The 17,059-nt window shown below is 43.2% G+C and overlaps 1 protein-coding gene across 3 annotated transcripts in view; it reads left to right on the forward strand.

Moving 5' to 3' along the window:
- The window catches only part of LOC147610876 (phospholipase D beta 2-like), a 124,779-nt gene that overhangs the window by 86,314 nt on the left and 21,406 nt on the right, over nucleotides 1-17,059 (forward strand). For all 3 annotated transcript variants that reach the window (XM_086785521.1, XM_086785519.1, XM_086785520.1), the window contains one exon: nucleotides 14,348-14,496. In XM_086785521.1, the coding sequence (XP_086641647.1) occupies nucleotides 14,348-14,496 (149 nt within the window). The remainder of the gene's footprint in view (nucleotides 1-14,347; nucleotides 14,497-17,059) is intronic.

The raw sequence follows: 17,059 nt of genomic DNA on the forward strand, positions 1-17,059 counted from the left end.
AAGAATTTGGAATCAGTAGGCCAAATGGTTGAGCAGGGACTACAAGTAAGATTCAATGAGAATGGCTGTTTTGTGGAAGACTTTAAGCATGGCTGTAGATTGATTGCCAAGGGCAAGAAGGAAGGAAGGTTGTTCAAATTGGATGCAGGCATACGAGAATTGAGCTCAGCCATGTTTTCAAAGAGCAATGGGATTGTGCAGGATATTGATATGTGGCACAAGAGGATTGGACATGTCAATATACAGAGATTAAAGAACATGCAAACAAGAGGCATTGTCAGTGGATTTCCTAGATTCAAATATGATGGACATATGCATGTTTGTGAAGCCTGTCAGTTTGGAAAGCTGGCAAGGTTGAGGTTTCCTAGAGAAGGAAATATGAGTAACAGGCCACTTGAGATAGTACACTGATGTATGGAGTCCTGCACAAAACACATCTATCAAAGGCAGTCTATACTATGTGACATTTATAGATGATTTCAGCAGGATGACATGGATATACTTTCTGAGAGAGAAGAGTGAAGTGTTGGAAAAGTTCATGGATTTCAAAGCTCTTGTAGAAAAGCAATATGGCTGTTGGATTAAATGTTTGAGAACAGATGGAGGTGGTGAATACACCTCAAAAGCTTTTGAGCATTTCTTGAGGAAGCATGGAATAAGAAGACAGTTGACTTGCAGGTATACACCTCAACAGAATGGTGTGGCTGAGAGAAAGAATAGAGTCATATGTGAAGTGGCAAGGACAATGCTTAATGAAAAGAGCATGCCAGATTACTACTGGGCAGAAGCATGTGCTACTGCAGTGTATATTCTGAACAAAACACCTACAGCAACCATTCATGAAAGCACGCCAGAGATGCGGCTTACAGGTTACAGGCCAGACATTGGACATCTCAAAGTCTTTGGATGCGTAGCTTATGTCCATGTGCCTGACGAAAGAAGAAGGAAGTTGGATCCTAAGGCAGAGAAATGTGTATTTGTTGGATATGCACAGGATCGAAAGGCATACAAATGTTATAACCCTCAAACTAGACAAGTGGTCATCTCACGAGATGTAGTGTTTGATGAGCTTGCTAGTTGGTACAAAGCAAAAGATGAGGGAGTCATTGAGTCACTTGAGGCAGATGTGCCTGTGAACTTGCCACAAGCAAGTTCTAGTTCAACTACTATGTCTGGGCCAGCAGCAGAAGCTGAGAGTAGCAGTGTACGTCCATGGTCAAGACGTTTGAGGCATGAGAGTGTGAGCACTGGGAGTAGTGCTATGAATAAAGGAAAGAAGAAGGTCGAAGGAATTGGAATCACAGGTTATGAGTCATCTAGTTCAGAGAGTTTGGATGAGGAGCTCGGTATACCTGTTTTACGCACACCTGGTGCTAGGCAGGACAGATATGTGCCACCACATGCTAGAGTTACAGGTGTACAGAGTGACCCGCATGCATTGCGGAGATCCCAGAGAGTCAGATATCCAGTTGAAAGATTGACATATCGAGATTTTGCTATGCACTATGCATACATGACATCTATGGTGAAGCATGTGGAACCTACATGCTATACAGAGGCTATTGGAGAGCATGTATGGGAGAAAGCCATGAATGAAGAGATGGATGCTTTGGACAAAAATGATACATGGGAATTGGCTGAGTTACCGCAAGGAAAGAATGCAATTGGTTGCAAATGGGTGTATAAGGTAAAGTGCAAGTCAGATGGTAGCCTAGAGAGACATAAGGCAAGGCTGGTTGCTAAAGGATATGCACAAACTTATGGTCTTGATTATGATGAAACTTTCAGCCTAGTGGCTAATATGGCTACAGTGAGGTCTATCATTGCACTAGCAGCACAAAAAGGTTGGGCTTTACATCAAATGGATGTAAAAATTGCTTTCTTGAATGGTGAACTACAAGAAGAGGTGTACATGGAACAGCCAGAAGGATATGTACATCCAGAATATCCTACTTTTGTTTGCAGGTTAAAGAAAGCAATATATGGTTTGAAGCAAGCACCTCGTGCTTGGAGTGACAAGATCAGCAGATATCTTGTCAGTATTGGATTTGTGGTTGGAAATGCAGACTCTTCACTTTATGTGAAGAAGACACATGATGGTATCGTGATGATAGTCATTTATGTTGATGATTTGATTATCACAGGTGATTGTGGGAAAGGCATTGATGAGGTTAAGACCTCTTTATGCAAAGAGTTTGATATGAAAGACCTTGGTGATTTAAGGTTCTTTCTTGGCATTGAGGTGATTAGAACAAGCAAGGGTATATGGCTGGTGCAAACTTGACATGCTGGCAAAGTATGGTATGACAGCATGCAAACCAATGTTGATACCATTAGAGCAAAACATGAAGCTTAGGGCTGATTTGGGTGATGAGCTTGATGATATCACCATGTACAGAAAAATGGTTGGTAGCCTTATCTACATGACCATTACGAGGCCAGATCTCAGCTATGCAGTTGGTTTGGTAAGTCAGTTTATGCAGAGTCCTCGTAAACCTCACTTGGATGCTGTGAGAAGTATTCTGAGATACGTCAAAACTACCGTGCATTATGGTCTTTTCTATGAGGCAGGAAAAGACATGCATGTCTATGGATATACAGATGCAGATAGGCCAGTAGTGCATATGACAGGAGGTCTACCAGTGGCTATGTTTTCAGCCTTGGTAGTGGAGCTGTGAGTTGGAGCAGTAAAAAGCAACCTACAGTTGCTTTATCTACCACAGAGGCAGAGTATCGTGGAGCAGCCATAGCTGCATGTGAGGCTATGTGGTTGAAGAAGTTGCTAGATGATGTCAGGTTACAGAGTGATATGAGAGTTGTCATTCATTGTGACAACATGAGTAGTATTCAGCTTGCTAGCAACCCAGTTTATCATGCCAGGACCAAACATATTGAGGTCCACTATCATTTCATCAGAGAGAAAGTGCTAGATGGGCATGTTGATTTGACATATGTACAGACAGATGAGCAAGTTGCAGATATCTTTACCAAAGCACTTGGTAAGGATAAGTTCGAGTATTTCCGTACTAGATTGGGAGTCCTAGAGATGGACATGTCGAGCTTGAGGGGGAGTGTTGAAATGTCAAGCTCGTATACAGCTGGAGGATAGCACATGGGTGCTGACAGAGTGACAGTATGGTAGATAGATATCGTGTGGTGTGTTTATGACCGCGTCCAGCTAGTCATGTGTGGTGTGGACATTACATTAGGTTTACTTTGTAGTGTGGACATAACACTATGTTGTGTTCTCCTTTGTGTGTGTGAGAGAGATGATGACTATGGCTTCTCTCCTTCTTTATGATTGATGGATATGGATTAGGGTTTGCTTCTCTTGTGTGTGCTCCCGCCAACGTCCCTGGCTTCAAAGACCGAGACGAGCGTCCCCTATCAGCATAAAACCGTGCTCTATCTTGAGTACTCGTGATAGAATCTTGAGCTTAGGTCAGCATTTCGTGCATATCTCGCAAGAAGTCTCTCGATGTATCAAGATCAATGTCCTTAAGACCGACATCAACAGGTGCCCTGGGTTGATACCATACATAAGCATGAACAGACTATAACCAGTAGTCGTATGCTTAGAACTGTTATAGGCAAATTCCATCATTGGAAGATATTTTTTCCAACCTGATGGTTTTCCAGAGATATATGCACGAAGCGTATCCTCTACAATCTGATTTACATGCTTTGTTTGCCGATTAGACTGTGGATGATGAGAGGAACTCGTACTCAAAGTAGTTTCCAATTTCTTGAAAACTTCCTGCAAAAAATGAGCCGTGAACTTAGGAGTCCCAATCGCTCACAATATCAGAAGATATACCATACAATCTAAATAGTTGCTCGACAAATTGGGAAGCCAATCCCGACGCTTTAATTGTTGTCTTTGTGGGTAAAAACCATAGTTGTCACGGTACGAAAATACGAAACCGCACAGGAATTTTCGGTACTATATGAAAATTTATGATACCGTACAATAAAATACAGTTTGTTTATTAAAGAACACCTACAAACATAGACATTTTCAATTCGGAAGGGTAGAGTTTAGAGAAGTTGTTTCAAACCAAAATTTCATCAAAAACAAGTTTGAAGTGACAAACAAAAGTACATAAAGCATAGAGGTGCGATGCGATCATGTGCGCTAGGTGCAAGTACAAAAAAGTGAGTACAAAAAGAGAGCCAAGGCCCAAGGAGAGACTAGACAAATACATCACTATCAGAGCTCACGCTGAAATCATCCTCATGAGAAGAGGACACATTAGTGGCCTCGCCGAAGTTGCCATCGCTAAGAAGGTTGCCCTCATCATCGAACTTGGTCTTTCTAAGCTCATGTGAGAAGCCAAAGGGAGCATCCTCATCTGCAAGAGCAGGTGTGGAGCTACCCAAACCACGCCCCGCAGATAGGTATGCACTATGTCCCTGGAAGCACCACGAATCGTGCATCCACGGCTTCCTACTTGCACTCATCTGCCACTACCTCCATGCCCACGACGAGTGCGAGTAGGTCATCGATCAAACGACTCGAGCTCGATAGATCTCTGCATAGATCCTCTCCTCCTCCTCATCTTGCACTTTGTTAATGTAGAAAAATGGGGGAGAGACAGAGATAAAACTGAAACTGAAACTGAAATGAGAGCATAACTAGAAAGAAACACAAACCATAGACATACCTTGAGATGAGTGTAGACAAGACACAAGATTGATACTTTCATTGATGTGACACCTACAATATATAGGTGAGAAGTACAAGATTGAGTAGACTGACTTATGGGATAAATGTAGAGGTGCCACATGGCACTAGACTCAAGACACAAAGACTGAAACTAGACTAGAGAAATAGTACACCTAGTGTGCACTTATTTCCAACACCCTCCTTAAGTGGACACTAGGAGGAAGACAAAAGACAAGACAAAAGATAAGACCAAGACAGAGAGACTAGACAAGGACTGAGAGACAAGCTAGAAGACAAGATGGACAAGACTAGAAGACAGACATAAAGACTGATAGACTGAGAGACAAGACATGAGAGACAAAAGATCCTGAGACACCCCTCCTCAAGTGATATCCTCATATGGGTCCACAAGGGTAGGGACAAGAGTGGATCATAGATAGACAGAGAGAGTGACAATCAGCCAGTAGAGTGGTCCCACAGAGAGAGAGAATGTCAGATAGACATGAGAGAGACTGACAGATAGAAGATAAATGGGGACATAGACAGAAAAATGCCAAGAGAATATGGGTAGCTAATCCACAAAAGAGAGGCATATAGACTGATAGACAGAGTGTCAGAGACATGTGACTGTAAGATCACACAAGATAGACACATAGACAGAGAGACTGACTGATTGTAGATAGACAGAGAGATGGACCTTGATAGATAATCCCTCCTCAAGGCCAATCCTCCTGCTAGAGTGGGTAATGCAGGGGTGCCTCTTGGATAGGGACAAAGATAAGTCCATGTAGACAAATAGACATGATATTACCCCATGATCTACATCATTGGTGATCAATGGTGGTAGATAGCATGAAAAACATAGATAATTATGAGAGAGATGGGAAGGTCTTACCAGATTTGGCAGTGTCTAGTCCCGTACAAGATAGAGAAGTAAATGAAATTCAGAACTGAGATTTTTATTTTTCAAGAGATAGAGAGTAGACTGAAAATAGAACACAGCATACACGTGATTTTTGCTTTAAATTTGCTGCTGCAGGTCTGGCTGGTCCAATGGACAGCCAACCCACATGTGAAGATGAAGAGGAAATGGGAAATAACAAAGGGGAAAATGCCTTTTGCACAGATGTTGCAAATCAGGTCCAAAATCAGCATTGGAGTTTACCTTCACAAAAGGAGGTGTCGAGCTGATGTCGAGAAGACCAGAGATCCAAAAATGACGAGTTGTTGCATGAGTTGAATGTCCAGGAGGTCCACGACTTGAGAAGACATGTTGATGAAGAAGAGAGTGCGGGGGTAGCTGCTGCATGTGCAGTACTAGAGGACAGGCCGGTAAGCTCAAGTAGAGAGGCGGCAGCACCATGATGAACCCCCGCAGCAGCAAGAAGGAGAAGACGGGCAGTTGTTGGCGCAGATCTGGAGTTGCAAGCTGGAGCAGCAAATGAAGGCGATGACAAGCTGACTGAAATCGCCCTGAGGATGCCATGAGATGAGGCCCAAAACTGACGGCAAGCTGATGTAGAATGACACTCAGTTTTTTTTTTTTTTTTTAAAGGTAGATTTCGGGCAACAACACAGGAAATGGCGGGCAGATTCCTGAGTGGAATGACGGGCAGATTCCTGAGTGGAATGGCGGGCAGAATGCGAGGCAAAGAAGGATGAAATGGTGCACTGATTTCTGAGTGGAATGGCGGGCAGCAATCAGGAGAAGAATGGCGCAGATCTGGGGCAGCTTATGGCGGGCGGAATGAACAGAGTATGGTGCAACTTGGGGCAGGAAATAGGCGGCCAGAACTTGAGCACGATGGAGAGGATAACGAGCGACGAGGCAAAGTAGAAGAGAATCAGGCCAGCATCAAGCTGGAACCATGGCAAGGAGATGGCGCAGGAAAGGAACTAGGAAAGGCTAGCTCTGATACCATGTAGAAAAATGGGGGAGAGACAGAGATAAAACTGAAACTGAAACTAAAATGAGAGCATAACTAGAAAGAAACACAAACCATAGACATACCTTGAGATGAGTGTAGACAAGACACAAGATTGATACTTTCATTGATGTGACACCTACAATATATAGGTGAGAAGTACAAGATTGAGTAGACTGACTTATGGGATAAATGTAGAGGTGCCACATGGCACTAGACTCAAGACACAAAGACTGAAACTAGACTAGAGAAATAGTACACCTAGTGTGCACTTATTTCCAACAGTTAACACTCTCAAGAGTGCCCCCTGGGAGCTTGAATGCATCCACATTCACCTACATTGTACAATGATTAAGTGACAAGCAATGTATTAGAATTTAGTTTCAAATTTCAATAAACATTGAAGTTTGAAATTTGAATGCTTATAACTTATAAGTTGTAACTTATACCGTAGCGTCAATCTCAACAATGTAAGGTCTGCTAGGATTAGGTAAGGCTAACACAAGAGCATCTTGAACTTTATATTTCAAAGTATCGAAAGTTTCCTGTAGCTTCTCATTGCACTCAATCGGAGAACTCGACTACTTAATTTTACCCTTAAGAAGGTTAGTAAAAGGCACTATTAACTTCGAATAATCCTTGACAGATTTTCGAAGAAATACCACAAAACCTAAGAAAGATCTTAACTGTTTGACCGTATGCGGAACTGGCCATTCCAAAACCTTTTGGATCTGATCCAATCTATACTTAAGCCATCTCGAGAGAGATCTTATGACCTAAATATAAAAATTCCTTCTTAAAGAAATCACACTTAGATAATTTACAATACAGTTTCTCCTTCCTGAGCCTTCCTAGAACCTCTTTAAGATGATCCTCATGCTTAGCCAAAGTTTTACTATTTATCAAAATATCATCTAAGAAAACCACGACGTATTTTCCTAACAGATCTTGAAATATATCATTCATCATCTGTTGGAAAGTTGTTGATGCATTAGTGAGACCAAAGGGTAACACTAAGAATTCATAATGGCTATAACGTGTTCTAAAAGCAATTTTAGGAACATCTTCCTCTGTAATACGGATCTGATGATAAACGGTTCACAAATCAAGCTTTGTGAAATACTTAGCTCCTTGAAACCTATCAATAAGATCATCTGATCTAGACAATGGGTATTTGTTCTCTTAATTGTAATCTTGTTAAGACGTTTGTAATTAATACACATCTGCCAAGTATCTTGATCTTTTTTCTTAACCAGGAGAATTGGTGCACCTCAAGGAGACTTACTTAGTCTAGTTTGACCCATCCTCAAGTGTTCAGCTAGTTGCTTTGCTACCTCGTCTTCCTCAGTCCTGATATAGAGGAATACTAACGGGTTCTGCACCTGGCACTAGCTCAATTTTATGGTCCACCTCTCGTTTAGGAGGTAATCCGTGAGATAACTCATCAGGAAATACATCCTGAAATTCGCTCTTAATGGAATTGAATACTTTACTTTCCCAAATATCCAAAGAAACAGTGTACAATTGATGCCAGGTACAGTTGGATTACCTCATAAGACACCCAATGTAGCTGAATTTCTATCTCAGATATAGTTAAATTTAGCTAGAGCTCGAGATTTTATCTATCGGGCTATGGATCGAGCAGTTAAGTATACTAATCCCAAGCGAATAGCCCGTTCTTTTAAAGAGGGGAAGAAAGTGTTTCTACTTGTCCCTCGGAATCGAGACACTTCATGTGGGTAAATCTACTAAGTTGTCGCCTATATATTGTGGGCTATGGATGATTTTGAAACAAGTCGGAGATGTGGCTTATAAGTTAGACTTACCACAAGACTGTCGTGTCCACCCAGTATTTCATATTAGTCGATTGAAGCGTTATCCTTATGACGATGATAATTTAGTTGATGGTATGATTGCTTTGCGGAAACCTCATCAAGAAGATCATGGACCAGAACAAATCTCGGAACGAAGAGAAAGACGATTGCAAAATCGTATTCTTCAGGAGTTCCTTGTAAAATGGAAAGGACATCCCTTGATAGATGCACAACTTGGGAAACGAAGTTTCAGTTTTGTAAGCGTTATCCTTAGTTTGTCATGGAGGACGATGATTGCTAAAAGGGGGAAAGAACGTTACGACCCTTACATGTGGCAACATGTGGAACGTGTACACATTGATAGACGGGATTTACATGCCAGTAATGCATGGGAAAAACCAATGACGGCATACTATTGCACATCATCAGCGGGTGCTGCGTGGAAAAACCAATGATAGCATACTATTGCACATCATCGCTTATATTAATAAGTGTGAACGGGTAACATTCGTGGCTGATGGTTGTAGGCCAAAGACCTAGTGATGTGTAGCATGGGGGTACTAGTGGGGACACAGGGGGCACGTGAGTATGTGTGTGGCCGGTAAGATAAACAATGGATGCCCGGGGTCAGTGGTATATATAATGGTTGGGTGGTTAAACATGGTATGCCAAGCTAGGTTTGTTTTAGCTATTTTTGAGCTCTTCTTCTTCTCTCTCACGTTTTTGCATGAGGCTAGTTTTCACAGGGCTAGGGCAGCTTGCATGGAGGCTTGACATTCTAAAAGAGAGCCATGATAGTCCTTCAGCAAGACATCCTGGGATAGATAAGATTGTACAGTTAATTAAGAGAACATTTTGGTGGCCAAATCTCTGAAGAGACGTCCACAAATACATTACTCATTGTTTTAAGTGTGAGGTAAATAAACCTGAAAGAGTTCGACCACTTGGATTACTTTGCCCCTTGCAAGTTCCGCAAAGGCAATGGCAAAGTATATCCATGGATTTTTTAGTTGGCCTTCCTAGGACCCAATTAGGGAAGGATGGCATATTATGGTAGTTGACCACTTGTCTAAAATGGCATAATTCATTTCCACAGCCGAGACTCTGCATGTGCCTTAGGTGGCTGAGTTATTTCTGCAACATATTTTTAGGCTGCATGGACTACAAGAGTCGATTATATCTTATAGGGATTCAAGTAAACTGGGCTATTTCGGCAGCATATCTTTAACAAGCAGCTTGGAATTACTCTTTGTATGAGTAGTGGAGATCATACTACAGAGACCGATGGTCAAACTGAGAGAGTTAATCAGATATTGGAAGATATGCTTAGGGCAGAGAGGCAAACGGATTGGGAGAAGTTCTTGCCACTCCTTGAATTTGCCTACAACAATCGACCTCATAAGGTCACATGTTTCTCTTCTTTTGAGATGAATTATAGGTTTACATCAATTAGTCCAAGTACGATTGGTATTCCCACCAAATGCCCAAGTGCGACTGAATTTTTAGAGAGAATGCGACACATGCTGCAACTGGCTCAAGGAAAAATCCGGAGAGCAGCGGATAGAGCCAAACATTATGCAGATAAGAAGAGATCTTTTAAGGTCTTTTAAGGAGGGGGATGAGGTACTCATCCCACCTAAATCTACTTCCTTGAGAATAGGAAAGTGTCCAAAGCTCTCACCGAGATACTGTGGACGATGGAAAATCTTAAAAAAGATCAGTGATGTACCTTACAGATTGGACTTACCCAATGGTTGTCGTGTCCACTCAGTTTTTCATGTTAGTAAGCTAAAGCAATATTTACATGACACCGACAATTTAATTGATGGTATTGTTTCTTTGCAAGAGCAAGAGACTATAGACCATGCCCCAGATCGTATACTAGATCGTAGGCTTAGAAATCGCATTCTCCAAGAGTATCTAGTTGCATAGAAGGGTCTGCCATTGACAGAAACTACATGGGATCTAGCTAGTTCCTTACTTTAGCACTTTCCTACATGTATCATTGAGACGATGATTTCTAGAAAGGGGGAGAGACTATGATACTCACAGTAAAACTTCACACAATCACAAGGGTAATTGTACCAAGGTGAAAGGTGATAAACTAGATATGACAAGTTAGCGAACATTGCATCCAAGGCGACTGGCCAGCATGCGAGGTCAGAAGCCAAAGGAGGATGCGGGGTTATGGCAAGTCGCTAGGAACCCGCGTTCGTGCTTGGGGGATTCCATGGAGAGCGAGTTTGAGGGGTTTGATGCATGTGCAAGGGCTAGGTCGCTTATCCTGATTGGCAGGGGAGCCACGCATGCGAAAAGGGGCTAAATCCTAGTCCCTAATTAGAAGCTCTCAAGGAAATAGAGGAGGGAAAAGAAAGATATATTAAGTGTCTACTAAAGACCCAATGGGCCTATGAGACCAAAGTGATACAATAATGTCCATGGCATATCTCATCATGGAATGGAAAATACAATAGAAAGAAAACATACACATAGCTATCTCACTGGGGTGATACAAAACTGTCCATGGAAACTCATCATGGAATACTAAAAACATCAAAACATGAGAGCTCCATCAGCTCCGAGTAGATGGTATACTACTCTCCAAAATATCAAGCATGGGGCTAATGAGTGTGGCTGAGAGGTGTCCCTCAGCTATGTCATGTGGAAAGGTAGCTCGATGGCGGTGGAGCATGTCTTGGATTTGTAGCTGATTGTTGCCGACGGCCGGGGGCTGGGGGTGTCGGGCACATTGGAGTGCGGAGGCTCGGTCTGAGGTAACTCCTCTCGGGTGAGGTAGGTCCGGAGCAGCTCGTGGAGGGTCCACAAGATCCACTATATCGGTGTCCACCTGCTCTTGGGTTTGGAAGAAATTGGTGATGGTTGGCTGGCAAGGGAGGGGGCGGGGTGGCTGGGGCTCAAGCTCTCTCAAGAAGGTGTCCATGTGTCCGCGGAGCTCAAGCAAGAAGAGGCCTAGGCAATGCTGGTCCTAGAGATCAATGATCCTGGAGAGTGGACCAAATCCCTCACGAAATTGACAGTGAAACCTCCCGCGGATCTCATAGTATACTGGGCAGCGGCATATGCAATGCTCCTCCCTCTCAACCTCTGTGTGGCATCGGAAGATCCTCTCCTCTTTGGGTCTCCGTATGAGCTTCCCGGCTCTAAGGAACGGAGTAAACTTGCCAAAAGAACTTTTTTTTTTTTTGGGGTCTTCACCTTGCTAGATTTTTGGAGTCACACCTCCTCCCAAAAAGGGGGTGTTAGAACAGCACCAGGTTCTATCTCTAGCCACTCCTTTTACTATGGTGATCACCTCCATCCCTGCAGTTACATCTATCATCACATCTAGAGAGCCCTCCCTGCCCACACTTACCCTGGGTTCTCCACACAAGGTGACCTTTCGAGTAGATCGGGACGATGGCACCGAGTGCATTGAGCTTCCCGACTCTCCATTTTCCTATAGCGCTTCAAACAATTCTGTGGGTGATCTCCCTTGCTTGCAGTTCTCGGATCCTCCAGAGCAGCTGTCATTCCTCATCCTCGTCGAGCTGGATGCATAGTCCAGGATTCAGACAGCCTCTCTGCTGATCTCCGAATCTACTCCACCTACCTCACTACGTGCATATTGAGCTCTCCCGTGATCGCTGTCGCCAGAGGGATCGCATTCACCAGGCCAAGGATACCGTTAGAGGTCTTTAAGCTCAGGTATCTACTCTGGAGCAACGTCTACAGGAAGCAAAATGAGAGCTCTCTCACCTTCGCACCTCATCTTCCCACAGCATGGAGGAGGTGCTCAAGGTGCTTGACCAGGTGGCATAGCAGACCAGGGAGCTCGTCTCTTTATGAGCCCAAGCAGCAGACCTGGATGTCCTTCGACAGTCTCTCTGTCCTCTCCAGTCCATTCTCACTGGATCCCAAACCACTTGTACCTATCATCTTTCATGATGTATTACTCTAGTGGTGGATGACCTGTAGGGCCTAGGCCAGCCAGACCATCTCAGGGTGTCACACCGGATCACCACCACAGTGGATCACCCCGATGCTAGAGGGACCATCCTGGAGCATTCGGTGGACTATCCAGAAACGGAAGTGCACCACCAACGGATACGTAAGAGGTGCACACACAGGCGTTGAAGGCAATGAACTGACACTCCAATGGGCATCTACTAGAGATAGGAGATGCCACAGACTCCACCGACTCCACCACGTCTTGTAGGAATCATTTAAATGGTCTCTACTCATCCTAGAAGGGACCCATCATACTACATCGAATCCATCACCTTCCCATCTGGTTCACTGAGTCTATCCGTTGAGTGCTGAAGTCACGTGTCTATTGCAACCTGTGTCGTCCTACTCACTGACCACTGCTAGGTGTGGATGGTACAGTGAAGGACATGTAACAGTGTCTTGGAGTAATGCAAGCGTTGTTCATAGTCTTGTTCATCATTCCAGCCTCAGCTCACTCTCAAACTGATGGGTGGTCTGATATACGCAAGAGGAATGTGTACAATATTTTGGTGTCCTCTTGCAAGGGCACTATGTTTTTGCGTGCCATTGATGCATCTATGCCTGGGATAGTGGTGACAGGAGCGTTTATATGGTCACACCTCCGCAAGGCTATCATGGAGATAGGCCCACAAAACATAGTGTAGGTGGTCACTGACAATGGCAGCAATTGTCTCTCTCTGGACCGATGCTAGAGGATGAGTTCCCGCAGATTGTATGGACACCATGTGCATCCCATAGCCTAGACTTGCTCATTGAAGATCTTGCCAAGATTAGGTGGATTGCTGACATCTTTGACACTGCGCATAGCTTGGTGAAGTTTGTTACCAAGAGGCCCAAGGTCTTGGCAATGTTTCGTGCCGAGACTCTAGATTGAGGATTCTAGTCTTTGGGGCTATCAAGCTCCTCTAGTTTACTGTTTGTCATGCATGATTGCATCTATCAGGCTTCAACATGCTTTACTTTGTGTATTTCACACTTCAGTTTACTTTTTTTGTATCAGCTCAGGATTCAAACTTTTTGTGATCACTTTGAGTGCCATTATTGAGTAGTCCATTATTGATGATGAAATCCAGATCTTGATTCTTGATGTTGCAAGTTTATTTATGCGAATTGGTCAGTGACTCAATTGGGTGCCCACTGTAACTGGGTCACTCAGATTCTTTAGTTTTAGCTTGTAAACATGTTTTAATGTGTAAATGATGCATGTTTAATATTGTTTTGCAGGGAAGGCAACATATTTTTAACATATTATAAACTTGTATATAAATTTTGGGGCTTGTACCCCCCCTTTTTGTATGAAACGTTTTTAAAACTTCTGGGAAATGAATGAAATGTTTCTAAAACGTTTATGAAACACATTTCATGAAATGGCTGGCAACAATGATCTCTTGCCTACTAAGACCTAGGTTAGTGCATTAAAACTATAATGGAAGTGTGGCAGTTTATCTATATGCATGCCTCTAGAGCAGAGCCATCTTGTAGAAAGAAAGAATGAAAGTTATATTAACATCTACGAAAGGCCAAAATGACCTATGAGACAAGTACATAACATGAAGGCCATAAAGGTGTTGAGTTAAATCTGTGGTCCAGCAAAAGAAAAGAAAACATTAAAAAAAAGGAGAAGTAATCCTACTCATCTGCTAGGAGAGCTATGATGTCAAGCATCAGATACATTCACCCACAATCAATATCAAGTTCTATATTGGGTTTTGGTTTGGCAATCGGAATAAAGAAATGGAAGTGTCACGGTGATGTACTGGGAAACTGAATTGGACATTGAATGATGATTTTGTTAAAAACAGCACTCTAGGTAGAGAGACTAGCAAGAATGTTGAGGTTGTGTCAAGCTATGAGATGCTTTGATGAACATTACAGAAGAGCGGTAGATGAATTGAGTAGCTAATTGTTGACTATTTCGATGCTCTTTTGAAAAGGTGCAAATCATCTTGTGCCGATCGAGATTGCCTTGAAGATTGTGAGTAAGATCAAAGCCAGGGAAGAATTTGCTGTTTATGTCGTGATACCGATGTGGCCTGAGGGTGTTCCAAACAGTTCTGTTGTGCAAGAAATCCTTTTTTTCCAGGTATGAGATCATGGTTTCATTGAATGTCCTTTAAAACTGTGGTGTACCACCATAATGAAGGCAATGTTGATTGTTGAGATGGGTATTGAGTATAATATGATTGTATTCAAGTAGCATTTACAGAAGTGTATTGAGTATAATATGATTGTATTCAAGTTAGCATTTACAAGACTTCTTTCAGAAGTGGTTTGCACTAAAGCTTTGAACCATTCTAGATGGTCTTTCCTACAAATTCATTGAAGGCAGGTGAAAAACAAGCCATAATCCCACTCTCTTGTAAACTGGCTGCGCTTTCTCTCTGCAACACTCAAACATCCCTGGATTCTGGCCAAGTGGCCATGAGGGTGTGGATGATATCACTCCAAATCCTGCAAATGTATTGTAACTCATAAAACAAAGTGCTCTCAATGGCCTCAGTGCATCTATTCCTCCAAATGTGCTAGGGTGCTGCAATGCTAGCAATAATCTCCCATGCACCTGTGTGTAACTATTTGGCACCTAGCTCTTTTCACATGATGGAACACATGCCCGGACACATGGACATGTTGATAAACACATGGGAAGAGGTATCATGAAGTTGGCTCAAGAAAAAACACGAGTTTTGGACAAAAAGCAGGAAAAAGCTGAAAGTCAAAATTAGTTGACCCGTGAGCCAAGGGCATCATTGGAAAGAGGGGATTGAGCCAGATCAAAAACCTAAAAGCCGCTTTTCCAAAAAGCAGCTCCAGGGCCAAAAAGCAAGGCCCTGAAGCTAGAAAAGCAATAAATCAAGAACTTTGGCAAAAGATGAGCAATATTTTATTATTATTAAAATATTAAAGCAAAAAGAGAAAAGCAAAGCATAAAGTTTTGCTTTTCCAAAAAGCAAGGTATAAAAGAAACTAGAGCCCTCTTGTTTGGGTATCAAGTGGGTGAAGTGTGTGGACAGCAAGGTGATCATCGTCAACATCATGTTCAGCATCTTCATCTACTTGCCGCCACCACCGTCAGACAACCGCCTCTATGCTGCCCTGTGCCACTCAGGTCCGCTAGCTCGGCCTGCCGCCGGCCGCCGCTGCCTGTGCAGTACCGCCCGCCGCATCAAGCTGCCAGCATCTTTCTCTAGATCCTTAGTAGAGAGATTGATAGTTAGGCACTCATATCTGCCACTTTGGTGTTTGCTTTTTCGAGAAACTTCTTGAGGATCTTCCTAAAGATTGGGTATTGAGTTTACTTGGACATGGACTTGGATCTTGGATCTAGTACTAGCCCGGTGAGAGATATTTGTGGGTCATCCCCGTAGTGTGCTCAGCATTAGAGATCTTGTGCCTCGACATCGACTTGGATATCCTACATTGACATATCTGTTTGTTTTGTATTCATTGACTGTATTGATCCTGGCCAACGTGCCCGTGGATTGTTCTTGAATAAATTCTTGAAAGGGAGCAGGGCCTGTTCCCCACTCGGTATGGCGTACTGTGCAAGATCCCTATTCCCTCCTCTCTTTGCCCTCTCTCTCTATATCTTTCTCTCTTGGACACGTGGTTGAATCTGTCATGGCATGCCCTGCTAGGCTTATACGGTGATCTTGTGCAGGTGGGATGTATCCTGACTTCGGCATGTCCTGAAGACGGCACAGTCGAGCACCTCCGTGATTGATCATAATGACTAGATCTGTGTTGTTCCCCTCATACCTGAGTTGTGGGTCTGACCATGTCAACCAAATGATAGCACCAAAAATAAATGTAAACATCCTTCCTCATCCTTCCTAGGAGATGTGCTACTGCAGTCCAAATTCTTTGTTCTTCCCCACACTCCCATAAGCAATGATAGAGTGTCTCTAAAGCTCTTACACATCTTGGGCATGCTAGGCTAACACCGATGACCCATCTCCATTGGTGGGTGGTGAGGCCACCAAGTATAAGAGTGGCACAACCTCCTCCAAAAAGCCCATTGAATGTCAAGTGTGATACCACAAGCCTCCCAATGAGGTCTAACCGTAGGGACGCTCTGATGTGTCTAAGGACAAGATGCCTGACATTCCGCATAGTATAACTAAAGAAAGACATGCTTTTCATCAAATTGGTAGCATCCCTTCACATGCACTTATCGGGGTTTCAATGAATATACCCCATAGGGCATCCGATATGCTTTTCATCAAATTGGTAGCATCCCTCCACACACACTTACCGTGGTCTCAATGAATATACCCGATAGAGCATCCGCCATACAACCAAAGGCTCCAAGCATTTGGGATCAATCCCTAGGGTGGGATGCATATAAAAGTGCTTCCCTGCTTACGTCACATCTCTCCAAATAACATCCATCCTGTACAGTGGAAAATATTTGGTGAGGCCACCAAGTATAAGAATGGCACAACCTCCTCCAAAAAGCCCATTGAATGTCAAGTGTGATACCACAAGTCTCCCAATAAGGTCTAACTGTAGGGATGCTCTGATGTGTTTGAGGACAAGATGCCTAGCATTCCGCATAGTATAACTAAAGAATGACATGCTTTTCATCAAATTGGTAGCATCTCTCCACATGCACTTACTGGGGTTTCAATATCCGCCATACAACCTAA

The sequence above is a fragment of the Cibotium barometz genome, chromosome 48 (assembly GCF_041138505.1).
Source record: "Cibotium barometz isolate CiBa-2024 chromosome 48, ASM4113850v1, whole genome shotgun sequence".
Taxonomy (NCBI): domain Eukaryota; kingdom Viridiplantae; phylum Streptophyta; class Polypodiopsida; order Cyatheales; family Cibotiaceae; genus Cibotium; species Cibotium barometz.